This window comes from Takifugu rubripes, chromosome 3 (genome assembly GCF_901000725.2).
Source record: "Takifugu rubripes chromosome 3, fTakRub1.2, whole genome shotgun sequence".
NCBI classification, from domain to species: Eukaryota; Metazoa; Chordata; class Actinopteri; order Tetraodontiformes; family Tetraodontidae; genus Takifugu; species Takifugu rubripes.
Genome location: NC_042287.1, coordinates 6,685,344 through 6,712,638, shown reverse-complemented (window position 1 = coordinate 6,712,638; position 27,295 = coordinate 6,685,344). Strand labels below are relative to the sequence as shown.

Below are 27,295 nucleotides of genomic sequence, written 5' to 3'. Positions count from 1 at the left end.
TGCACTGAGGTTGCAGAGGTCCCATCATAAGGACAAGAACAATTGTTATAAAAAGCTTGTCAAAAGTTCAAAATCTGTGAGTTTTGCCATTTTCATAGTTGCTTCTGATGAACAGGGTTTTGGCTTTTCATCCGGAGCCCCCCCCTTTCCTTTCCTTTCCTTTCCTTTCCTTTCCTTTCCTTTCCTTTCCTTTCCTTTCCTTTCCTCTCCTCTCCTCTCCTCTCCTTTCCTTTCCTCTCCTCTCCTCTCCTCTCCTCTCCTCTCCTCTCCTCTCCTCTCCTCTCCTCTCCTCTCCTACCTATTCTCTCCTCTCCTCTCCTCTCCTCTCCTCTCCTCTCCTCTCCTCTCCTCTCCTCTCCTCTCCTCTCCTCTCCTCTCCTCTCCTCCTTCTCTACCCAGCCCCCCCATCAGTAGGAGGGTTCCCCTACATGAGCCTGGTCCTGCTCAAGGTTTCTTCCTGCCACTGTTGCTTGTTGGGGGTCAGGCCCTGGGATTCTGGAAAGCACCTAGCAACAATTTTATTGTAACAGACGCTATATAAATAAAGATTGACTGATTGATTGACTGATTGATTGATTGATTTATTGTAAATCTTCCTGTGATCTCAGCCAGCTTTCTGTTATGTGGACGTTACATTAGGTAATTAGCTCAGGACTTGTCAGGTCACTGCCCCCCCCCACCTCTGCGTGCAGGGCATTTTAAAGAAACTCACAACCTCAGACGTGTGTGAGCAACAGCCATCTAATAATGGCTGTACGCTATGTGTAGATTGTAAATGGACATGTTGAAGGACGGCTCGAAGTTATCCGTCCTTGAGTAGGGTTTGACTTTGGTGTGAGTGCAAGTCACTATTGTGGGCATTCGCGTTTTAGTGCGGGGTGGAGCAACTGCCCTCGGGGCTCGTGAACCCGTAGGATCTCTCAGGGCCCATCCTGAAGCCTTTTCCCAGGGCTCTTGTTTCTCCTTCAGCAGCTGCCGCTTTGTCTTGCTGTATTTGGCCTGTGAGATTTTTAGAGCATCTTCACTCATCCTCTTTGTTCTCGCAGCCCTGAGCTCATCATCTTTTCTCCTTCTGGCTTCCTCAGCCTCTCTCGTCGCGTTCTCAGCTCTGACACGGATCTGTTCGTTGCGCAGAGCTGCTTTGAGCACCTGCTCTATGTTCACCTCTGACAATGGCTCATAGACCAACGCCTGCCTGGTTAAAGGCTCTTCACGGATTCTCCTTTGTTTCAACTCGTTATACTTGTTCAGCCTCTCCTCCAGTTGTTTCTCCTGCAGTTTGTCCAAATCCCTTAATAGTTTTTTTTCTTCAATTTGCCTCTCCCAGAATCTCGTGTAAGCCAAGCTCTCCTGCGTTTTTCTTCGTTTGATCTCTTGTTCCTGCCTCTCAAATTCTTTCATTTTAGAAAGAAATATATCCTGAGTCCGTTTTTCAAATTCATCCTGTTTATTCTCTTTGTGCTTCCTTATTTTGTGCTTCCTATGATCGATTTCTATGTGTGCAATTACTATTTTCACATCCATGGTGATTTTGTTAGTGTAGTTAGCTGTGATATATATTACAGACCTTTGGCATCTTTTTGTTTGGTATATTGACACTATTACTGCAAGAGGACTTTTATCCTTATACTCTAATGGTAGCTCCTTTTATGGCAGCTCTTTTGATGGTAGCGCCTTTAATGCGTCATTGCTTTAATGTTTCGCAACAGTGAACATTTGAAACCCTAGATCTATTTATATTAAAGTATACTCTATTTTTCTCTAAATGTTTACATTTACAGGAATGATTTCATTGGATTGATTGTGTGATGAAGGCAGTTACTGTTCTTATGACGGGAGAAAGGAAACAAAATACCACGCGTTGAAAAGCACTTTTCTTAATATGATCTGCATTACCAGTCAAGTTTGGACACCTTCACATTCACTGTTGTTCTTTTTATTTTACTATTTTGCTCATTATAGATATGTACTGAAGACATTTAAAATAAGAAGCAAGATATATGGAATAATGTAGCAAAGCAGAAATGGTGAAATGTCTCCAAAACCGTTTGAAACCCAGTCAAGGTGCTTTGGGATGAGACGGAGTAAAGGCCAAAGAGCCAACAAGTGCTCTGGGAACTGCTTCAAGATGGTTGGAAACCCTTGTAGGTGTGTACCTCACAGAGCTTGAGTGATCGCAAAGTCAAGAAAAAAAGTGGGTATTTTGAAAGTTCTAAAATATATTTTGAGTAATTTCATACTTTTTGTTTGCTAAATTCCACCTGTTCATTCAGTTTTGATGCCTTCATTGACAAAACGCTACGGTCTACAATCTAAATTATTTGGTGCCGTTTATAAAGTGGGTCATGCTAGTAAGAACAGCAACAGTCACAGTTAGCGTCAAACCATGTTCAAGAGTGGTGATGATTTTTTTTGTCCCTTTTTAGGATATCTACAAAATTTCCCATCTTATATTTATAGTAAAATATAAATATTAAATCTTACACCTAAATGTTATAAACTGTGTGTGTATGTGTGTGTGTGTAAACTCAAAATGAAGACTGGCAAAAAACTAAGAAAGAAAAACGCTTAATAACAAAGAATTGTGAAGAAAATATGAGTCATGAAATAGTAAAACATAAAATATCTGATGGCCAATCCAGAATCTGTCATGCTGCAACTGAATGTCACTCAAATTTAGCTTAAGGGAGCTCGCCAAAGTGCACCTGATCTTCCCTAGTTGGACAAAATGGAGAACGTCTCTTATCCGCAATAAAAAAGAGGGAAAGAAACCGCAGCCCCTCTAGACTTGCTCTGGGATGACGAGAAAGCATGATCAATTCACCCACATTTAATTCTCAAATACACAGATAGCTTAAAGTTTGTTTCAAACATCATACATCATACATAGATACATCTTTTGGTTCTTAAGCGCACTTCCATCAAGCTGTTGCATCATTTGGAACTGATTGGAAAAGGTAAAAATAGGAGCGAACATATCAAACTTAACTGAGGTATGCAGTCTCTGCATGTGTCCACATGTTCAGGACACAAATAAACTCACTGAAATTGTGATCATCCGTGTCCTAACACAGTGTGTGGGACGAGGGCCACCTGCAGTCTCCATGGAGATAATGGATTCCAGATTGTGTGAGTAGGCGTGTAAACCTATTATTTTTAAACAGTGTGCTTTTTAAAGTTTTAATATAAGTGTTATAAGTTATACGTTTTTTCAGCTCTTAATGAAAGCCAACAATTCAACTCTTTAATCTTCGTGACTTCTTTTCAAACAAACAACTTTTAGAACCAGTAATTCTTCATGGCCTGGTGTTTTTAAACAGCAGATACGAAGTATGTGGACATCTGTCCTCAGATATTTATTGGAGCCTTGTGCAGATGGGTCTGGGGTCTTGTTGGGATGCCTTTATGTCGCAGACACATAGAATCGCTCCGTTTCCAGCACACTCCCAACCTGCTCAGTTGTTCAGACCCGGACATTTAAACTCCCAACTCGTCACTTTGGGAATTATATTTGACTGGATCCAGACTTAGACTGACCTTTGTTCCTCCTTCTAAACTGTGACCTCTGGGCCTATGGACGCTCACACACATGGGCGCGCACGTACACACAAATGTCAAAACAACATTTATCACCTCAGAAATGGCTCTTGCTCCCTGAGTGCTGTCCTTTTTTTTTTTTTGCTTCTTCCAACTCATCTTTCTTTCTCTATTCTTACTGCAGATTCAAATCTACTGATGTATGAATGACTTTGCTTTCTCATTTCTCCTCTTCACCTGTCACCATCTTTTTAACTCAATTAAAAAAAAATCTTTTAACTCTTTTCTGTTTAGTTTTGAGTCTATTACCCCTTCCTTTTTCCCTTTTCGGCTGCTGAAAGACGGGATTTTATGGCGATAAATCAAATGTAGACAGAAGAGTTGGGGTTGCAGACGAGCTGTGAACTCTCTTTTCTTTTAATCCCACTGGGCCCTCCAGAGGCAGTAAAACATCAACAGTGTTACATCTGTCTTTTTGTTAATCTTGCAGAGCTTTTCTTCTGTTTCTTCTCTTCAGTTGTATTTTATATTTAAAGTGTTAAGTTGCAGGCCAGAGACACGACAGCCCGGTAAATTATTCACCCAATGAAGGCAGGCTTGAGTTGGGCTTAGTTCATTTTAGCAGCGTTGTCGTCCAGCAAGGTGCAACTAACAATGTACATCAGCTCGAAGAAAATACTGATTATAAGTGTCCTGAGCTTTCGACATCTTAGATGCCACCTATGATCAATAATGCCTTTCTAGAATCATTCTAGCTGTGTTGTGTGTTTGCTTTTTATGGGTTACTATTGATATTCTGTATTCCGTAGCAGCATTTTTTATTTTTTTTTTACTCCTAAAACAATTATTATTGAGGACTCAGTCATTAAAATCAGGCAAAACGAGACATTCAAATATTGTTTTCAGTAATTAAATTTCAATAAACCTTTAAAACAAAATAAGATGCCTTTTGACAGATTAGTAGAGTCAATATCGCTCTCCCACATTAACATAAAATAAGAAAATTAGGCAAAGAATAAAAAAGAATTGATCCAGTCTATCCCTACTCACCCTAAATGTCTTCAGACTGTGGGACTGTAGGAAACCATGCAGACTAGAAACTCTTAGTTACCTTACATTTAAATGTACAATTATAAAGAGAAAAGTGAACAAAAACAATAAAAATCATTAAGTCAGTGGATCCTGGCAGTGCACGGTGCTCCCCCCGGTGAATTTATACTCTCACTGATGTCCAAGACTTTCAAATAAATAATGGCGATAAGAAATTTGCTCTGCTCATAAATGTTATGTTGCAGGAATGTTAGAAAAATTAGAAAAAAAGCCAATAAATATGTAGCAAAGTTTTTACAGTGTAACGCCCAATACACACAGAGGGTGCTTCCAGAGGTGTAAATCAAAGTTGACCAGCATAACAACCCCGGGAAAAGGAAGAATTATGCAGTGGCAGCAGGTTTATACAGTCCAGCAAATTTTACTGTCTCCTGGGACGTAAATCAGGCCTAAAATCCCTCAGTGTTTTTCAAGCTTTTCTTCTTCGGGACAGACGAGCGCAGCTACAGACCGTCGATCCGGGAAAAACAACAGAATGCTGCTGACATCAAACAGCTCAGCACATGTTGTAGGGACAGGAATGTCTAAGACCAGTGAAAACACAGAGATCAGACTCATTCTGAGCTGCAGAAAGATCAAAACCAGCTTGTCTAAAACATAAATGTATCCCTCCTTCTTCACTCTTTGGTGTATATACATTAAAAGCCGGAGGTCTTATAGGCAAATTCCAGCTCAACTTAGAAACACTCATACCAGCTTTGAAATTTGTCATTCCTGTGGTTTCTGGGGATGGGCTCGTTGTTGTCCATACTTGGCCATATTTATGACATTGTTAGGAAGAACTGGAGCTTCTTCTGAGGATTTCTGATGGTACTGCTGGGGCGTGAGCCTGCATCACACGCAGCCACTTGGTGGTCGCTGAGATTATTATTTCTTGACTGACAGGAATTATGTGCTTTGTTTCCCATCCTGACGCTAATGTTGCACAAAACCCAGGCGAACGATCATCTTTACCTGCTGCTCCTCAATTTTGTTCCGCATCATTACATTGATGTTGAGTCATTTTTTAAACTTTAAAGTCATCAGCTGTCCCGACACGCCTGCATTAAATACTTTAGGTGTTTACGGTGTTGCGCAGGCCTGCTGTCTGTCCGTCTTCCTGAAGTGGTTTGAGTCAGACCCTGGGAAACCTCGCTCTGACAGCAGTGTCCCTGCTGAGCGGAGCGAATCGGAGAGCCTCGCTCCAACTACAGAGCATCCTGTGTCTTAGCAGGCGCAGCAACACACCACAACATGTGTGTTTGTGTGTGAGAAACATGCATTCCTTTAGGGATCTGCGCATCTATAGGAGAAATGAGGAGGAGAACTAATGTGATATTCAGTTTAGGCAAACACACAGCGGGCATGTGCCTCTGCATGCATGTGAGTGATTGCACCTTTGGCAGAGCGATTTGTCACTCAGCAGGGGGATGATCTGGTAAAGCCATTGACTGTAAGCTCACAGGAGAGGTTCTCTCAGACACAAATCATTTCTACATGAGGTAGCACACAAGGCTTCAGAGGTGTTGCATGTAGTGGACATTAGCTGTTGTCCAACAGAGTCTTCGGGATGTGAGACCATATTAAACCAGGTTTTTAATTGCCAGTGTGGGTGTGCAGGCTGTACAGCGGTGTGGACCCCTTCATGGCAAGAAGGTTCTGGGCAGTTCTGGGTGGAGTTTGTGCATTCTGCTTGTGCCTGTGTGGATTTTATTACATTTGGTGTGACCTCCATGCCGATATGTTTGATTTTGTGTCCTTCATTCTTGGAGCTTTGATATTTCTTAATCGGGGTCGAGGCGCTGATGCATTACAAGTCCCAGAGCCTGGAAGAAACTTGAAATATTCATGCCTGGTGTAGGAGGACAGATAATTTATGGAACTTTGTGCTACTTTTTTTTATCCACAGGTGGGGTTGGTGGATTTGTGGTTTTGCTGATGTAGCAGCGAAGCTTCCTGCAAGACAGAGGCCATCTTTTTGTACACAGCTCTGAAATGAAGGGTTTACCAAAGTAGAAAAAGCTATTTGTCATTTGTACTATGATTTATTTCAGTACTGATGATAAAAAAATGAGCCATCTTGTGAAAGTTAAACTGTTTCAGAGCACCTACGTGTTAGTTGAGCTGCACTTGTAGTGATGGGTCTGATTATTCCTCCTGGAAAAGTGGGGATTACCCCTGGCAACCCCAAAGAATAGTCACATCCATCATGTACAACATGCACGCATGCACACATGCACATGTAACGGGCCTCAGACGGAGAAGCCATAAACAGATAAGAGTCCTCCAGCGCTTGTGGTCAGTGCAGCTTTGCTCAGCTGAATTTAATGACCAATATTGGTATCCATAATGTCGTAAACAACCAAACACATAGGATAGTTACAGCATCATTACCTTACATTTCAAATAAAACACACATTTTTCTCATTCAGAATAATTCAGAATTCACTGTACGACTTTACTACGATATCCTCATTTACCTTCATTGGGCAAATTAAAAAAAAAACAGTATCTCGCTGATAATGACTGACCTTTTCAAAATAATGCAATAATAATAAATGCACGAGTTGCATGAGACTTGCAAACATTTACAAAGTGCTTACAGTTTGACAATACAAATACATTCACATTCATTTATCACAATAACTAATTATTGCCCAAAATAAAAATACTGGAGCCAAAACTACATTTTGCTTGGGCAACATAACCGAAACTTTACATAAGATAACCAAAACTCTACAGTAAATGTAGAGCAATAACTCTGCTAGCAGTGCTGAAATATTCTCAATTTTTTTTAAAAAAAAAGGTTGCACTCTCCCTTGACCATCACAGTCACTACTAACATTTATAACACATAAAAAAACCCATTTCAAATTAAAATCACTTAAATGTGACCATTTTGTGTACACGTACATACGTGTTTGCATTGTCGGAGTGGCATGGTTTGGTCGCTACTATAAAGGTTTATTTTCCTTTTAAATGACTCATTTTTATACAATCGACATGTGAATCCAGAGGAATTAAAAGTGTGTTTAGTTGTTGGTTTAAAAATCTTGAATCATGTTTTTGGTTTCAGAATCTTAAATCGTGTGAAAATGTAAAATTTTCCAGACTAAAATAAATAAATAGCAAAGCTGAGACGTTTTGTGCTGACCTGAAGCAGGATTATCATTAAAGTGAATTTATGAGAATAAATTAGCTTTTTAATCCTGCCATTCAGACAAAAGATGGTCAAAAGGTGAATCAGCGAAAAAAATGATGTTTTTCCTCTAATCTCTTCTGCAAGAAATTAAAACAGTTTTTGTCATGGAAATCAGGTCGGGGTGTCACGTTAGCCAGTTGAGATGAAGGCAGGAAGGACTTTAGAGGACAGAAGACGTGATCGCACCCCCAACTATCCCAAGAGGCCTCACATTCTCCTTCCTTTGTGTCTTTCATCATCTTACTCCTTAGGTTCTTGATAGATCTTTGGACATTGTCTCTTACACTAAACCAGGCTCCCTTTAAAAGATGCTATGTTGCCTGGGTGACTTAAGACTAGCAAATGGGTCATATTCCGCGGAAAGACGTAGCCTGAACGTTGTGCGCAGAGGTTTAAAAGTGCATCTCAGGCTGAATGATTCCCTTTAGAGTCCAGTTCAAAAATCTCTGCAGTTTAAGAAATGGGTCCATGACATCTGCTTGTTAATATTAGGTATAGAAATACAGTCTGGGGCCGTTTCAGGCAAACTGGTGTTAAATATACTTCAGAAATCTAGTTTTACTTCATCAAACACACTCATCTAGACTAGTAAAGTGCTTCTGGGTTTGGGTCCTCACCATCACTCTAAGTCATTAATCAAAGGCATTAAGGTCAAATCCTAAAATTGCCCTCAGTGTTTCCTCCTGGCACATCCAGGCAGCTGAATCCCCCCCAGGCTTTTATCACACTGCAAACCTGAAACCATGTCGCTGTATGAGAATATGATACATCATCCTAGATTGTCCAATCATATATCGCTCACTTATTCTCACCTCCAAACACATGTGAACTGCAGTAAAAAGTGTGTAATGAATCGTGTGTGTGTGTGTGTGTGTGGGTGGTAAAACTGAGACTTTAAATGTCATTGTCCAGGATTAGGTTTATTGTTTAAGCTTTACAGACCACCACTGCACCACTGAAAGGGTGAGATCTAATGGTAACCCTGATGCAGGAATACAGATTCCTGTTAGTCAACTATTGCCCAGAGGGCAGATTTTGTTTAAGTGTCCATTCAGAAGGGTAATCCTTCAGAATGGGGTAGAGTATCCCTTTCTTTCTCTCAGGGCTAAAACCAATAATCCTTGAAAAATGGACAAGCTCTTGCTCTTCCACTCTTCATCTTCCCGTTTTCAGAAGAATGCATAAGCTGCTTTTAGTCTGACTCGTCTCCCAACAGGTTTCTGGGCTTCTTAGATCAACTTGAGTTGATGGATCAAGAGCAAAATTTGACCATAGAAAAAAAATCAACCAAAGTAATGAAAGGAAATAGTAAACATTTTTATAAAACCAAATTTAGATGGATTGTAGATTGTGTAAGTAATAAAACATTATATGAATCAATTAAATGAAAAAGAAAACGCAATTAGCAAAATGTCCTGAAGCAACCTGTGACCCAAACAGGATATTGAGTTGGTGGTCAGCAGAAGGTGAGTAATTACAATTGTGCGCTAAGGTGTCCAAACACACACACACACAGACACACACACCTTGCGAAACTAAATCTCCCAGTAGGAGCCACTGTGGTTTTAACCTGTGACCCCTTGACCTCGTCTTGGTTACGCACAGTTAGCTTAGCCACTGAGAAAATCCGATGTTTTGGTAAAGTTTTACCTGACTAGTAATTGTACAGCCGACCTGTAAAGAGTTCAGTACATATAAAACATGAGATCGAATGTGTCATACATGTTTAGCAGAAAAGTTCGGTCCTGTTTTGTGGTGCGTTTCACTCATCTATAGCGTTAACATCCAAATCCTCCCTCACTTCTGAAGCTGTTAAATAATGTCAAAACTAAATATGCTTTAATGATGTGTTGAAGATTAGCACTAATAAAATTTCACCGTTCATTCCCTGATGGACCAGAAGGCATCATGTACCCAACTTTTATGTTCTCGGAGATCTTTAAAGGCCTAAAAATGTGGATTGCTGATTTAAAACCATCAGTTCAGTCAGCAGACAGAACGTTCTTTCTTTTTCTCACGTTTCTTTAGATGGGAGTCAGGTTAAAGGTAGAACGGTTTCAGTCAACATTGGGGAAACCAACCCCCTCACCTACATCTCTCAGGTTCCATCCCTCAAGTCTTCTGTGTGTGTTAGTGTGTGTGTGTGTTTAAAAACCACCCCGACGTAGATCCCCCTCATCTTTCAGTGACTTGTTTCAATGAGAGGCATGCATTTGTCCAACCGGGGGTATGAAATGAATCTGTGTGTGCGTGTGTGTGTGTGTGTGTGTGCGCACACGTACACGTGCCTGCATGTGCAGATGTGTGAGGATTAGTGGTTGTTGCTCAGGCTAATCTGTAACTCCCTCGGCAAGACCACCTCTGGACTAAACTTTTGGGATGAAGTGTATAACTGGTATAAATTCTGTATTACTGAGTTATTGCTAGTCAACATAACCTATAATATCTATAAATAAGACTGCCTCACTTTTTATTGTCCCACAATCTGGTGTGTACAGTCCATTAAGTAAAACCAAACCTTTTTGTTCATAATTGTAAAGTATAATTTGCTGTAGTTTTAACTCCACTGGTCAAAAGGTTGTTGCTCAGGACGTCATCTAGTTATGCTGATGACGTCCACATATACCCTCAGTTGGACCCACTTACCCATAAGCCTCACTGTTGCTGTCTGTCGCCTCATGGAAATGAACCACTCAATGAACAAAAACGCCACAACTTCACAAGCAATATAAGTGTTGCTATGATGCCCCCGGCCACTAGGGGGCAGGGGCAGAAACTTTGCACTGGGGCATATAGACATTTGTTGACTGGTTTAAGGAGTCGATGAGTAGAGGACAAATTTAGTATTCAAGGGTGGGCTGCTGATGGGTTTTTTCTAGCACATCCAACTTTATCCTTGGAATAGCTGATGGCTGAATGGTGAATGGCTGAGAGGTGCGATGTTACTGCGTAAACAAAGAAAAAACACTCCGTGTTGCTCAAACACTGGGATCTGTGTGCAGGGGAGCCTCGGCGATGCTGGTGGGAAGGTTGCGGCCTTTTTCTGTGTGTTTGTGTGTGTAAAAGCTTGTTTATGAGTACGGTTTAGTCATTTAGGTAGAGTCAAACCAAAGATTAGGTCAAGGCACCACACGGAAGTAGGAAAGTAGCCTGAAGGCTAAAGAGGTCAGCTAATATGTGCCCATGTTTGAGAATATCTCATTCACAAACTATAATCTATGGCGTCCTAAAATAAAATAATCCCTTTGCCATTTCTCCACTTTACCTTCAGATAGTATTCGTAATTCACCTCTCAGGGTTTACCTAGGGGCCTCCAGACCTCTGACCCTGGCCATGTTTGTGTAGCCTCCCGGGTTACCGTTGGCTCTCCAACCACAACCAAGCTGGCAGTTTTACAGCTGGAGCATAATTTATCTATGAAGGTTACATGGTGCAGCACGAAAACAGCATCTGACGGTTTAAAATGAAACAGAAAGCATATATCATTTGGTGTCATAAAGACAGTCAGAATTGCTAAAGCAACATTAACGTTTCATGTCAGAGACCCGTCCTGATCGTGCGTCTTTCCCCTGCTGTAAATACCACACCACATACAGCCGATGCTAGCCGATGAAAGCATGTCAGCAGCAGGCATTCCGTCTGTGGTACAGGTGGAGAGCAGGTTTGGATTTATATTCCTGTTTGATGTAGGTGTCTGAGTACATGGAACCTTTAATTTAAGGCTGATGAGGACTGAAAACATCATGACCAGAGACAGAATAAACAAACCCATGTGTAAAACCTAGCATCAAAACACATTTATGTTTATGTAGACTTGGTTGCTCATTAGACCACGAATGGGATGTGTTGAGGGGTAAAACCATAATCGTTAGATATAGCAGTGAAGCTTATTCGATTAAAATTGCCATTAAATTAAATCTGTATTTACGAGGTTTTAAAAGCAGCAGTTTGAGTTTAAGAGCCATTTCTCTTGTAATTCCTGCCATTAAAATATTTTCACAAACTGTTTTTCTTTGACCTTCTGCCTTTGTGAACAGAATTGAAGGTAATTCAACATGCGATAGCGTTTGGAGTTGATCTCATATGAACTACCTCTGTCGGCAGTTATCTGATTTATCACAACTAAGACTGAATGACTGTTACTGCTGATAAGATCTCATTCTTTTGCCTCCAATAAAGAAATATTAGAACTTCAAGTCTGAATTCAAACTTCAATGCTACTAATATAACTGCTAATAGTAATGACAATTGATCTGTTTCCTGGCCACACTGGTGATTATATTCCTTCTCCACTTACATTTCAAGTCCCTTCCTCACCTTTCCCCCCGGCTTGCTCCCTCACCTTTCCTCTAACTGCCCGGCTTTACCTCAAGTCATAAAACTTGTTACCGGGCCTCTCAGGTGCAGTGACAGCAACAGTAAAGTTAATGGTTTGGGAGCTGTAATTGAATTGGACAGGGGTTGTAAACCACAGGGCTTAAATTCTCATAATGGGATTCGATTCTTTTAAAAAAAAGTCTAAGAGGTTGGATCTGTGAAACACAAGAGTGCAGATCAGGTTAGAGAGACTAGGTTAGATGGTGAGAGGTAAGGGAAAGATTAGAGATAAAGTGAAAAGATTAGAGCGAAAAGCAACTAATGTTAGTACTGATACCTACTAGTTAACATGAAGTGTTCTGAGCTGACTGTAAGTTACTAATTAATTGGTTTTTAGAGGACTTAAATGGCTTAAATGGAACATTTTCTTTCATTTTTGGTATTTCCTATCAATTTACTTTTTGTTTTTGTGCAACTTATATAAGCCAAGGGGAGACGGTACACTGTTGTTTGTATCAGGAAGAGCAGCTAAGCTATTGTCTATCTTTAGCCTGAGGACCGAGCCTTGTGGGACGCCTTTTGTGAGTTGAATTCAGATTTAGCATTTACTTTGATAAATCTCGACCTACAGAACCGGTGGAAGGAATTGCAGGACTGTCAAAGCCGCGCACAAATGGTGAATAAAACAGAATTCAATCCATGTGTGAGTGCGTTACAGTCGCTGTGTGTGTGTGTGTGTGTTAAGGTCTTTACGCTTGTGTACCCAGACTGGGAGACATATCTAGAGCATGAGGAACACATGGAGACAGACTAATCAGAGCAGAAAAGAAAATTGGTGGGATAAAAGGAAGGAAAAGGAGGAAGGGATTACCAAAAATATCTGTGCCTTGTGATGAAAGGAAAGAGGGACGCGAGAGGGGTCATGGAGGGGCGGATGGTGGAGCGAAAGCAAGAGCATGAGTTAGAGACAGAACCAGAAAGTAAAAAAAACCTCAGAAAACCAGACACCCCAATAAAAGGCAACACGAGAAGCCAGTGTGCAGTAGAAACTCGCATTCTTTCTAACGACATCAGCATCATTCAGTAAATTTACATGCACAGTTAAATCCAGTTATAGCTTAACTGGGCTATTTAACTGGACTACTGTCCCAGGAATCAAGCGGGCCAGTTCAGCTGATATATCGGTGCCTGATGCTGCAGCACTAGCAGCAGATTTTCAGCGAACGTGAAAGTGGATTTATGCTTCTGTGTTCTGTGGCTGCAGAGATACGTGGTCACCCTCCATGCACCTCCACACTATTAGACAAACCGCATATATTTAATGGAAACGCTATTGCTAGTTTACATTTTCACATATATTTTCTGCGCAAACCTAGTGAGGCATTTAATAGATACAAGAAAATGACTGATGACGGAAGCTGAAGGATCTAGAAGTGAACAGAATCTGGGTCAGATTTGCTTGATGACTGGAGTTACGAGCTTTTTTGGGTTAGGGGTGTCACAGCAGGTGTCCTGGTTCTGCCACTGTATCTTTCTGTACTATGAGGAAATGTGTATCAGTGTCAATTGATGCCAGCGCCAGAGCGTAAACACGTGTCAGAAGAGGGTACCCAGGGATCCTCTCAACGGAAACCAGAGTTTGAGAAACAGGCTGCGTTTCACTCTCTCATCCACCAGGCAGAAACATCTGGGGGCTGTGATCTTTCTCCGCCGCGCGCCTTTTATCTCGCCGCGCTCTTGACAGCAGCAGTGTGGAAGAGGAGCGCCGTGCGTGCGCTCAGCCCCGTGTCAGACGAGCGCAGAATCTCATTTTGGGAAGAGAGGAAACGTCAGAAGAGCGTTTGAATATGGATAAGGTGTCCTCATCAGGGCCACGCCAGTTCACCCTCCAGCTGTCTGAGGAAGAGGATCTCTAAAGGTCACTCCACATCTGCACATCTGTTTATTCCACATTATTTAAAATGATGTGTCTGGTCGTATCTGCACACGTTTTTATTGCCTTGGAATAGATTTCAATCCTAACTGAAACTCTTGTGCTTTAAAGATCTACTTTATACTTTAACAGACGTGTTTTCTTAACATGTTCCACGTTGCTGTATCAGCTTGTAGGAGAATTGTTCTAGAGTTACCTCAGCATCAGGAGTTCTGGACTCCAGCAGTGTTACAGAATACTGTGGCCCAACATATTTACCCCATCACCCGCTTGCCAAAAGACCCCATTCTGATATTCTATATTCTGATAGAATTAGGATCTTAATAAAGACGTGAGTTTCCTTCTTTATGGTAACCATAGAACGGTGAGATGGTTCCATAAGCTCCCCCTCGAGACTGTTGCCCCTCCATGTTTGTACGAAGTGCAGACAGACAGACTCAACTGCAAACCTGAGTATTTTTAACTGTTGAATCTGTCATTTGTGAAGCATCAAAAGTTCATTTCCAACTCCAACAGCCCACTGCACTGCAAATGCTAATTAAAAATCTGTTTCGTCTCTAAAGAGCCACCGTAGATTTTCCAACCTTCTTGCACACGGAGAAGGTGGAAGACTAGATGGGAGGTGAGCAGATGCTCTAAAGCCTAAACCCTGGGCCTTCAGGTTTAAAAAAGAGATCGAAGCACTCAATGAGCAGATTCTTCATCCCTCTCAAAAACAAGGTGGTGAAATATCTGTCAGGACTCAAAATCGCCAAAAGTGAGATGGATTTATTGCAAATATATCAAAATATACATTTTTAGCACTTTGACACCAGCAGCTTGAGTTTATGACTCCCCTGGATATGTGATTGATCACAATTGATTTTCTCTCTCACACACACACACACACACACACACACACACACACACACACACACACACGCACACGCACACGCACACGCACACGCACACGCACACTCACACACACACACACACACACACACACACACACACACACACACACACACAGGCCAGTTGATTATTTTGATAAGACTTACTGATGATGGATTTGCTGAGATTTTAAGGTCAGAAATTTAATGTCTCATTAATTATAAGGTGGCACCTTGTTTTCCCATGTTTCAGGCCAGTGATGCATGCTGGGTAATGGGACATTAAACAGCCCACCCTAAAAGGCCAGGGGGGGTCTGCGGCTGGTGTTTATCATCGACAGAAAAACAGTTTTAATGCTAAAAAAAAGGGTTGATGAAGCCTTTAATCTGAAGTGAAAAGTTTGTTCTAAATTTGTCAAGACCTTCAACAAGTTTGGTGTGGAAATCCTCTGGTAGGTCCTTTGCTGTGTGTGCAGCATCAATTATGAAACATAACATGTACAACTGGGACAAAATAATGTTTTTACATGTAATTGAGTGTAGCTGTTAGTTTTGGAGATTTGGCTCTCAGACAAGCTGCAAACACAACAATGGCTGATGAAATTACTGCTCATTAACCACAGAGCCAACATTCATTTAGGCTTTCTGATAAATATAAGTACATTAACCACCAGGCAAAAGGTGATGAAAACAGGTAATTAAAGGGAAAAAATGATGTCGAGTTAGAGGATTTGGAATGAGGCGCATGTTTGCACATGAAACAGGAGTCTCGAACCAAACTGCTGCAGACGGACGGACGGACGGACGGACGGACATGCAGGCAGGCAGGCAGACAGACAGACGGACAGACAGACGGACAGACAGGCAGGCAGGCAGACAGACAGACAGACAGACATACATACATACAGACAGACGGACGTACATACAGGTGGACAGACAGACAGACAGACAGACAGACAGACAGACAGACAGACAGACAGACATACAGACATACAGGTAGACAGACAGACAGACATACAGGTAGACAGACAGACAGGCAGGCGGACAGACAGACAGACAGACAGGTGGACAGACAGACATACAGGTGGACAGACAGACAGACAGGTGGACAGACAGACAGCCAGCCAGCCAGACGGACAGACAGACGGACGGACGGACCCAAACACCCACACAGGCGGACACAGACACGCACACACGTGCCTTTCCTTCTGAGACAGCGATGATGGATGTCCTTAACAAAGGAAGGAATCAACAAATAAACATCTGACACGGTGATCTAAGGGTCAAAAGGTCATATGTCGCAGCCCGTGTGCGGTAGTGCGAGCGCGAGGGACGCCACCGTACTAATCACACATTAAGGGATCAGAACCTTTTGTTCTGGGTCGTGACCTCTGCCTGCTGCGGGAATCACACAACAGTCGTCACTTTGTCCTCCTGAAGTGGACGCACACGACCAGACGGGTCTCGACTCCATCCCTCTGGGTTCAGCTTCGGGACGACGTGATCACTGATGAGCAACAGAACTATTCCGAGGAGAGAAGAAAAGTCTGTGTTCAGAACGCTTTGTTTTTATTTAAAAACACACAATAATTGACAATTAATTCAGCTACTCAGTTTTTTCTTTCGGAACAGACTGAATTGTGTTGCTCTAATCAGCAACTTTAAATCCACTGTAGATCATAAAAAGACCTTATCAGATCTATCAGCTCTAGGAGATCAGATGTGACATCTTGAGAAACCCGCGTGCTTTTATTTGCAATCACTGGAGCTTTTTCATCTTGTGATTGATGTTGCTGCCTTCCTGCTAATAAAGATGTCGGCAACCCTCCCCACCGATGGAGCTGACCTTCTCAGGGCCACAATCAAACCAATCCTTCAAATCCTTTTTAAATTGACCCCTGCATTTAGACACTTTTGTTCCCCTGTTCAACACAGACCTGAGGTCAGTGAAAACATCACAGACCAGATTATTATTTAAAAGAAAAACTGTTAAACAATGTGAAGGAAGAATGTAAGCAGGAGTTATCACAGAGCACTGTGACCATATCGAACCCCTTGATCTTTAATCCCGAACTGTAGTTTTACACTTATGGGATCCAGATCCATGCAAACCTTTGTTCCTGTCGATACTGAAGTCACGGCCATTTTTCTCCCAACAGGCTGTTTTTTATGTTTGACCGGAGACCCACTGAGTGCTCCATGTGGGGGAGCGCAGGGTGATTTAGACGAAGGAGGGGAAGGCGAAGACAGCTGAGGCTGCTCAACCTGCATTTACACCAGTAGTGTGTCCAGTGTGCACGTGTTTATTCCTGCAGCTCCGTTTCTGGGAGAGCCTCAGATCCAAAACTGTAAAATCTAATAACACCTCTGAGCTCAGTGCAGAAAAAAGGAGCTCATATTATGGGTTGGAATAAAAAACAAAAGCCAAAAAGAGGTGAAAGTCACACTGCACATGCTTCAGTGTAAAACAGTCGGTTACAAAGACACAACCAGAGTCTTCAGAGCAGATGCATGAGAAAGAGCTGAAAATGAGAGAGACGAAAGCGAGATAATGGCACAAATTAGAGAGGAAGTCCTCATTTGTCAAACACGAGCTGTGCTGCTTCAGCAAGCCTCAAACTGTTGCAATTTCGAGTAATTACCCAGCATTAAAAGGAGATTAAACAGGTTTGAAAACAATTTATCAAAGATTTGTCTTTTTGGATTTGATCTTCAAATAAATAAGAACTTCAAATATAAAAACTGTTTAAACACAAGTTTATCATTACAACTTGATTATTATAAATGTCTCCTGATTTAAATATTTAGATTAAAGAGAGGTCTAAACACAGCGACACACACAAACACACACACACACACACACACACACACACACACACACACACACACACAATGGATTTTAATTTAAAACAGTTAATTGCTGACAGTAAATTTAGCAACGCGCTCCATTTTATGCCGTAGCGGGAAACCTTAGAACCACGCTGTGGTGAACTGAAATTGCTCCCAATTGCAGCAACTGGGAGTTTGAAATGAGTTCCTCATGCATGAGCAGCGTTTCTGCACGATGAAAGTCTCCAGTGTGTCCGCTGGGTCTTACTCTGCTCTGGGAGTGTTTAGCGTCCAGTGGTCACTGGCAGGAGGGTCACCCCTTAATCAGGACAAGCAGGAGTCGTCTGTGCGGGCCCGCGGGGTCGCCGCTGAGGTCAGGCACTAATCAGTCTGAAGTGAGACTGGGGGTGCACAAAGGGGCCTGCGTGGTGTCTCTGTGTCCTCCTGCTCCCAGAACACATTAAAACCCACCTTTGTTAATCGCGCAGGCCACAATCCATTATTGTCCAGAGGAGAGTTTCATAACCTCGTAACTAGCTCCGAGCATAAATCTGTCGCCATCATTCCAATTTGTCAAAGTGTGAGTCACCTTTTTCCCCCCTGAACATTTTCTCCAAACATTTAGAACAAAGTTAAACCAGCTTGAGTTAATTTTATCTCCCTTTACACGGGGCAAAGTTTGTGTTTTTCACTAGATTTGCAGAAATCCTTTATTTCCTGAACAGGTAATTGCCAGTCACCCGCACCCCCCCCCCCCCTCATCAGTTTAACTCCATTATTGAACAACTTGTCACTGTTTCGGCCCTGTACTACATTTTAAAGTGAAACAAAGCGGTGCTTTGAAGTCTGCAACCCTTCTGACGGCCTGAGCTAAGTATTATTTAATGATCGTTTGGATTATTTTCAGTAAATAAACCACGTCAAAGCAACGGTTGGAACCTTCTGAAGTTGAAATTTGAGTAATGGACTGGTGACCTATCCAGAGTGTATCCCTGCCTCCTGCTGACCGCTGGGAACGGCCCCGGCAGCCTCCCCATGACCCTGACATTAACAGAAAATGGATTGATAGCGTTCCTTTGAGTTCCTTTTTAAAAGCCTTTTCTCTGCATTGGCTTCAGTCATAAATACTATTATAAAAACCAACTACGACAGGGATTTACGTATTTCTTACTTCTTCCTGCAAAGTTCTCACCTCTCCTTTGATTTCCTAAACTTGGAAGCTGAAAAGTGGCTTATGTCATCTGCATTTCTTCCAGAATCACCTAATATTAGATGATCGGCCCACAGAGCATTAAAATAAAAGTTTATGTGACAAAACTGATGCTTCAAAGTCAACATAAACAGGATAAAAGAAATTAATGCTGGCTTCGTCAATAAAGTTGTTTGTTGCATTGGACAGGGATTAAACGCACAAAAAACAGACTTCTTTTTCCCAATAAATCACCAATAAATAAACAATACCTGCAGCAACAGCAGAGATCTTCACGTGTGAAGATGAAACTGGGTCAACGCGCTCCCCGGCTCACCGAGGCAGCAGCTGTTACAACAGACTCTCGACTGATTTCTTTTTCTTTTTTAATTCCACCGAGACACTGTTGCCTTGAATATTCATTCCTGCTGAAGCGCCCTTTATCTGAGACTTGGACGCTGTTCCAGTTCTTTTCCACCGCAGCCACCGCCGCTCCGCCTGACCACAGGAACATGATGGAGTGAAGCGTCATCTCTGAAGGTGGAGATAGCAGCTTTGAGCTGAAGAGGAGGGCAGTTCTGTGATTAGTGTGCACTTCAGTGGTGGATCCTGTGGTCTTTCTCATCACCACATTTAATCTTGTTGCTGGCTCAGATGGTCTGCATATAGACATTTGATTTGATAGATGATCTCTTGGGCTTCTGCTAGAGCTTCTCTTCTCATATTCCAAAGATTTAAGAATCCAGACTAAAATACAGATAAGATTGACAATGACAATTAAATTCACACCTTATTTAGCCATCTAAAGTACGGAGGAGCAGTACATGTATATGAGGATGTTTTCTTCTCCCTCTGGTAAAAGAAAATGCGGTGGATGTAAAATTAGCTTAGATTTGGGTGTTTGTTGCCGTTACTAAGTGGAGAAAACGGAGGTCCTGAAGACAATAACAGCATGAATTGTGATGAACAAGATGTTACATGATGATAGAGTTATGTGGAAATGTGGACGGGCACACAGAAACTCTACACTGGGGCTTAAGAGCTGCCTGAATGCTGAATTTGTGATGTTGATTTTCATTACTACAACTAAACTGAGTCACACACACAACCATTAACTTATAAATGGATAAATCTGTTCGACCATTCTTCTGGAAATGACCAAATAACCGATCCACTTCTCTCTTTCCCCCGTTGGCCCGCTCACTCTGTCGTCGGGTCTGTGTGACCACTCATGTCAGCTCCATCATCTGGACTTCTGCCCTCACTTTATACGGCAGATTAAACATTTATGAACCTTGGAGCACGCACAACCACCGTCTCCTCGGAAAACGCTATTCCTGCCCCTCTTCCCAGACTGTGAATGCTCGACCTTCTGCCCCGGCATTCCCAATCACAGCTCAGCGTGCACCGGCTGATTCGCCAGAGCGATGCAATGTCAAGACGCTGGTAAGTGGGCTTACGTTTCATCTCCGCTGACAGCCTGAAGAGCATAATTCCGTCCCGGGAGACGCACTGAAGGTCCTTCACCCAGACGGCACGATTCAATCAGACAACGGAGCAGCGAATCCCGGGGAGAGCTGCTCCGCTTTCAGGCTGATTTAGATCCTTCCAGAGTTTGGATGGCGAGGCGGAGACATGAGACCGTCCTCTGCGCTGTTCTTAAGAGCAAGCGTCATGTTTGGAACCCGGGCGAGCGCTCCCACTGATTGATAATGACGGTGAGGAATCTGGTGAAGAGGGAACGAGTTCCATTGTCAATGTGCTTCCCTCAAACTGGAGATACAATTTTGAAGAGGCGCTTCTCCCCTCAGTCCAGTGGGAACACTCCTTCACAATAAAGGTGACGCTGCTGGCGCTCTCACAGATAAATCCATTCAGCTCTTCGACACACACCCCCCCACACACACACACACACACACACACACACACACTGATTATGGCCTCTTTTGCTTCCTTCCCATGTCTGTTAGTCCTTGGAGGAGACTCTGCATTCACACAAGTGTTGTCCAATCACGGCCCGCTGCCGACCGAGAGCTCTCCAGCAGGACAAAAGCACGGAGGACGACGGCGCTGGTGGGCTGTCATTAGTAAAAAGAAGAGGAATGTAATTTGATTTCAATTTTTTATAAAAGACCCTGTAACCGTTGTCACACACTAATCACAGAAACAATTCTGTGTTTCTCTTCAAAACTGAAAATTGCGACTCGGAGCTTCTGGCCCTGCTTTGATTATAACCCACTGAAGATCCTGACAGAGATTTAAACTGGAATGCTGCGGTTTTTCATAGCTTTTTCTTATTCAAATTGACCAAAACCTTCTGAATTGATACAAAACTACAGCAACACTGCTGACGTCGGTCTCTTATTACGTTACACAGCGGGCTGTCTGATGTCTGCCGCCAGCTCTTGTTGTTATGAAAAACACCATAAAACTGGAGTGAAATTAAATGATAGAAGTGTTTCTGACAATCTAAGAAATGAAACATCAGATGGAAAAGATGCCTGTGAGATCTCAAAAGTATTTATGTAATGACAAAAAATCCCCTAAAAAGCTTCTTTAATGTGATGGTGGAGTGGAACAATGCTCAGGCCTGAGCTGGTGGCTGAAGGAAAACTACAAATGTTTTATTTCTGTTCTCTTTGGCTCTACTGTGGAATCCAATAAAGATATCTTTAAAAATCTGAATGACACGCTGCATGTCAGCTACATAGAGAGAAAACAGGCACTTTGAATTCTACATCTGAAGTTGCCAAAGGGTGGGTTATTTTGTTTGTGTCCATAAATCAGACATTTGAAATCTTACTTTTTTGAAAAATAAAATGTATCTATGGTTGTTAGATGCCAGGAAATTATGAAATAGCACATGTTTAAAGGAAGTGCACGAACTCCACAATGACATACACGGTACTCTGATCAGGTCTGGATTCTGGCAATACTGTGAGCCATACGTTGATGTGAGAACACCTATATTATTGGTTTTATTTGTTAATTAGCAGATCCTCTTTATGTGCATCACAGTGACATCTGATGCCCAAATACTGCCACAATTATTTTGGTAATAATTTCAGTCAAAAAAGGAAAAATGGCCACATTTTTTCATTTACATTTTCAATACATCCATTGGCAATTCTTAAAATATATTTCTATATTATTACTATGTGGCACAAACTGCATCAAGGGTGCAGTCGTAGCATCATGTGAAAAAGCCATTCCTGCTGTGTTTAGAAGTTATTACTGGAAGATTTCTCTGTTTGACTCTCTGGTTTATGTGTGCGTTAGCCAAAAAGCTAATCCGGAACTTCATTATATTTGACAACAGATCCCGAAAATTAGCACCTTCAGTGAAATTATCGAGCTCTCATGACAGAAAAAGCACCCCACCCCCCACACCCAAACCCCCACCCTCAAACATGTTTGTCTCTCTCCTTCCCCTCAGACCAGATGAAAGATGCACCAGAGCCTCCTTTTCTGGACCTAAACAATGTTCCCAAAGAACGCTAGCGCACATCTCGAAAACCACGAAAAGCTGAAAGGCTCTGACTCACACTGATGTGACCCCTGTGGTCACATGGAGGCTTGTTTGTGAATAGATAGAGAGAGGGTGTTGGGAACATAGCACCCAGAAAATTATATATAGATATATATAGATCTATATAAATCTATATATATATCTATAGATAGATATCTATAGATATCTATCTATCTATAGATATATATGTGTGTGTGTGTGTGTGTGTATATATATATATATATATATATATATATATATATATATATATATATATATATATATATATATATATATATGTACCCATCTGTCCTAATAATTTAAGCTCTTTCTGTAGGTTTCAAATGTAGTTTTAGATACGATAAACTGACAGAAGTAGTTTAATACATTTGGTGACAATACAGCAAAAAACAAATTCCCCACCATTAAGTAAATAGAACATACCTTTCAGGGATATTATGGAATCACCTGCCACCATGGATCCATGGGTTTAGCAGCGAAGAGCCCGGATAGATAGTATCTGTGACGATCATCTGGAGTTTTCCAGCTCTGTGACGTCACAGTTGGCCACCAGGCATTCGTGTCTTCATGCACGTCTCTATTGATGTGAGGTCACTCTGGAAAAGATGACAAGTCACCAATAGATCATGTTGTTTTGATGACGGGATAAGGCTGAGCAACACGGAAGAGAAGGGGGCGTATACACCTGCAGGAAAGGGGAGGAGACTATTCGGTACGGGTGCTAGGGGGAGGAGCCAGTGAGACAGGTAGGGGAGGAGACCATTGGACGCAAGTGGAGATTGAGGCAGTAAGACAGATAAGCACAGAAAGAATACACACACGCATACACGCACGCACCTACAGATACGCTGACACGCACGAACACGTAGGGATGCAAACACGCACACGCAAACGCACAGTGGAAAACAGGCCAACATGAAACTGATGAGCCAAACCAAGAATAACCCAAACAACAATTTAAAACAATAAATTACCAGACAGATCCTGACAAGCAACAATGTGTGTAACTCATTTACAAGCGTATCAAAGGATGATGTTAAACAATGGCACTTTATATAGCGTAGATCTCTATACAATTTTAAAGCAACACGTTTACGAGGTCAAGGTTGTTTTGACTGGTTCGGGGTTTTATAGGTGGTAGGTTATGTGTTTATATCCAGCTTGTATCGTAAAGCTCAAAACGAGGCTTGGGTCATACCACGTCGTGCGTAACGGAGAGTTACGCGCGCTCTGCCCTGTGTAAGGCGTGGTCGCTCTCTCTCTCTCTCTCTCTCTGTCTCTCTCTCTCTCTTTCTCTCTCTCCCTCATCTGAAACAGGAGGACATGTGGAAGTGAAGCCAAACTCTGTGTCATCACTTCAGAGGCGACACGGAGCGCACAGCTTCTCCGCGGAGGAGACACCCGGCCAGGCGCAGTTTTACGCACGGGGGGAGTCACCCCTAAAAATAAATGCTGTTGTGAGGAGAGCGGGACCCTGCAGGACTTTTCTTCGAAATCCATCGAAAATATTGAGGAACCCACCTTCTTGGCACAATGAAGGGATTAACTCAATTCCTCCTTGTTGCGCTCTTTGCCATCGTGTCAGGAAACAAGTCCAATATACCAAGACTGAGACTGTCATACAAAGGTAATTATCTATCTATCTATCTATCTATCTATCTATCTATCTATCTATCTATCTATCTATCTATCTATCTATCTATCTATCTATCTATCTATCTATCTATCTATCTATCTATCTATCTATCTATCTATCTATCTATCTATCTATCTATCTATCTATCTATCGAACAGGTGGTATTAATTTGTCTCAAGATTTAAATTTCACGCTTCTTTATCCTCTTTCCTTCGTGCGCGGTGGTCCATGCTTTGGTCTATGAGTCCAGGGACTTTGCTACTGTTTGGTGGTTTAGTGGGATAATTTGCTGGTTCCTAGGTTGAAGCGCGCAGGGTGTCCAGCCAGAGGAGCTTCAGGCTCCGCTTCACAGGTCTGCGGTGAGAAACCCCAGGTGAGACCGTCTCATTAAGTTTATTAGAGACGGCAGAAGCAACTAAACGCCGAGGGAAGTCGCGGATATTTGTAATAACACGTTGTTTATACGCATTTCATCGAAGGCTCCCACGCGATGTTATATATCCACTAATTAGTGTCTGTGATCAGAGAGGAAACATTGTATTACATCGTTTTTGATCGGAATACTGGAGCAGCCGGATTGGCGCTCCGTGATTCATTCAAGTTTAATGACGCTGAGGATTCCGTGCGTGTACGCGCGCACGCATTGTTTCGTTTGAACCAGACTGGAGTGGTCTGCGGACGTTATCAAAGGTAGATATCACACAGGATTTCCTCCTGTTCGGCTCCATGTGTGCAGGAGAACAGTCACCAGCTGACTTCACTGGACTTCCTGTTGGTTGAACTGGAAATACTGCAGAGAGAGAGAGAGAGAGAGAGAGAGAGAGAGAGAGAGAGAGAGAGAGAGAGAGCGAGAGAGAGAGAGAGAGAGAGAGCGAGAGAGAGAGAGAGAGAGAGAGATCCAACTTCTAAATCCACTCTTCTATTCTTCTCATTTTTGTTGAACTTTTGCTGCAGCCTAAACCTTAAACATGCTTCCTTTGGGGGTGGTGGCAGCTCAGTCTGTTGGGGACTGGCCTGAGAAGTTGAGGTTGCTAGTTTAAGCCTCAGTTGGGAATGAAGGTTCTGCTGGTAGCAGGAGAGGTGCCAGGGTGCCTTCCGAACACTGCCAAGGTACACTTGAGTAACCCAAATCCTCAGATAGGCCTCTGCAGTGAGCTGGCGACTCCTCCAGGAGCGTACCCTGTTTTCACCATATGCTGCTGGGTTCGGCTCCAGCCTGTGACCCCCATCAGGGAAATAGCTTTTCCACTGACCACAGTTTAAAGGTGTGTTTGTTATCATGACGCTATGTCCCCTATTAAAATACAAACCTTTTAAATATGTTTACATTGCAGCGGCGGGCGAACCCTTGAGTGAACAGTGGCTGGTTCTCTGGTCACATCAGGCCAAAAATTCCTTCCTCCCCAAGAGGATGAACACTTTCCTTATTCTGCTGCACCCACCCCTGAACTGGATTTTATCATGGGAAGGTGGTTCTGCACATGTGTCACAACAGAACTGTGTGTGTGATTGACACACACTCTTTGTGTGACGTCATGGGACCATTTATTTGTTTTATTTCAACATCGATGTCAGTGTAACATAGTTTTACTGGCTTTTTTCTGTGACGTTAATACTATTTTAGACAGGAACATGCAGCCTTTGATGAGCCCCACAGACCTAAACCTTCAGGCCGTCATCATGTTTACGTAATTGTCTTCTGCTCTCCGTAAAACAGCCTGTGCATCTCATCTCCACTCTTTTAAAATTAAAATCCCCCCGTCTTCCTTCTCTATTTTCTTCCCCATCTGCGTCTCTTCCTCCATCGCTCGCCCCCTCACCTTTCTCTCTCTCTCATTACTCGGAGAGGGCCAGAGGGTGTTTGTATCCTCGGGAGAACGCTGGAGTAATTTAGCAACAGGAAAAGCTGTCATTATCTCATTTCAATCAATTAGCGGGTAAATTCAGGCAGAGATTAGGGCGTTTTAGAGCCTGCTCACCGGTAACGTGCCCGAACCCCGCTGCTCTCTGCTACTCATGCTAACTTCAGTCTTCCTCATTAACCACAGATGTAGTGACTTGTGGGTTAGAAAATGCATATAAAACTGTAGCAACTTATATTAATTAAAGTGTGAATCTCTCCTAATGACTGGAGGAGTCTCAGTATGTTTGTTATTCACATAACTCACATACGGTAGTTGCACATCAAATCAGATGACCAAAGCTGAATCGTCAAATTTTTGATTGTGATCAAATCTGGAATCAAACTCCGCTCAAAAATGAATACTTTTAGTCTGTTTTCCCTCAGTTTACAGTAGGTGCATTTATTTTTATACATTGAAAAAGCTCATGCCTTTGAAATAAATATGCATGGAATTGTGAATATGAACAGTGTGGAGTTTATGCGTCTCCTCACGTCAGGGTTTTCTTCCATTTAGAGTCTAGTTTTGGACTGTGGGCGGAATGGGAGCAAACCCTGCTCTGTGTGTGTGTGTGTGTGTGTGTGTGTGTGCGTGCGTGTGTGTGTGTGTGTGTGCATGTCCTTGTGACCTGACCAGGGTGGGTTCCTGTGAGCGCTCCTCTGGCATTTAACAGTAAATGGGTGGATTTAAGTTGGCTCTTATTTTATTTCTTTGCGGTATTTATCTTTGGAGCTTATCAATGCTGTATTGTACATCATGCATTGGTCATCTGTTAGTCAGAAGATTAAACTTAAACTCACTTAAACTCTAAAAAAATATTCTGCATTTCTGTATTTCTGGAAAAGACCTGCAATGAAGTTGTTAAATGAGCACTTTAAAATTCAACTATAGTTTAATTAAGTATAGTTTTTCAGTGCTTTGTGGTTGTAAATACAGAAAATAGCTTAAAACTGGGGGCCCCTAATCAGAGGGGGTCTTGGTCGCGGCGGGCCCTCAGCTCAGGAACCACAGCAAATTCCAATCACGCATCTGTGTCTGTCTTTGGTTCCTTCTTTTCTCTTTATTCTGTATAATTTATTCATTGTCAATCCCGTATTTACTCTACACATGCTCACATGCACACACACACACACACACACACGCACACACACACACACGCGCGCACACACACACACACACACACACACTCACACACACGCGCACACACACACACACACACACACACACACACACACACACACACTCTGTGTACACATCAGTTTGG

General features: G+C 42.4%; 1 protein-coding gene and 1 long non-coding RNA gene across 3 annotated transcripts in view; one reads left to right on the top strand and one right to left on the bottom strand.

The window, feature by feature from the left end:
• Window positions 1–16,078: 16,078 nt before the first annotated feature.
• LOC115249176 (uncharacterized) lies at window positions 16,079–20,810 on the bottom strand. Its single transcript, XR_003887883.1, has 3 exons — window positions 20,426–20,810; window positions 19,238–19,712; window positions 16,079–16,470 (listed from the first exon to the last, which is right to left on the bottom strand). It is a non-coding gene; the product is annotated as an uncharacterized lncRNA (long non-coding RNA).
• Window positions 20,811–23,784: 2,974 nt separating this feature from the next.
• sema3bl (sema domain, immunoglobulin domain (Ig), short basic domain, secreted, (semaphorin) 3bl) overlaps window positions 23,785–27,295 on the top strand; it is a 42,036-nt gene continuing 38,525 nt past the window's right edge. For both annotated transcript variants that reach the window (XM_029833199.1, XM_011621790.2), the window contains exon 1: window positions 23,785–24,121. In XM_029833199.1, coding sequence (XP_029689059.1) covers window positions 24,028–24,121 — 94 coding nt within the window. In that variant the 5' untranslated portion in view covers window positions 23,785–24,027. The remainder of the gene's footprint in view (window positions 24,122–27,295) is intronic.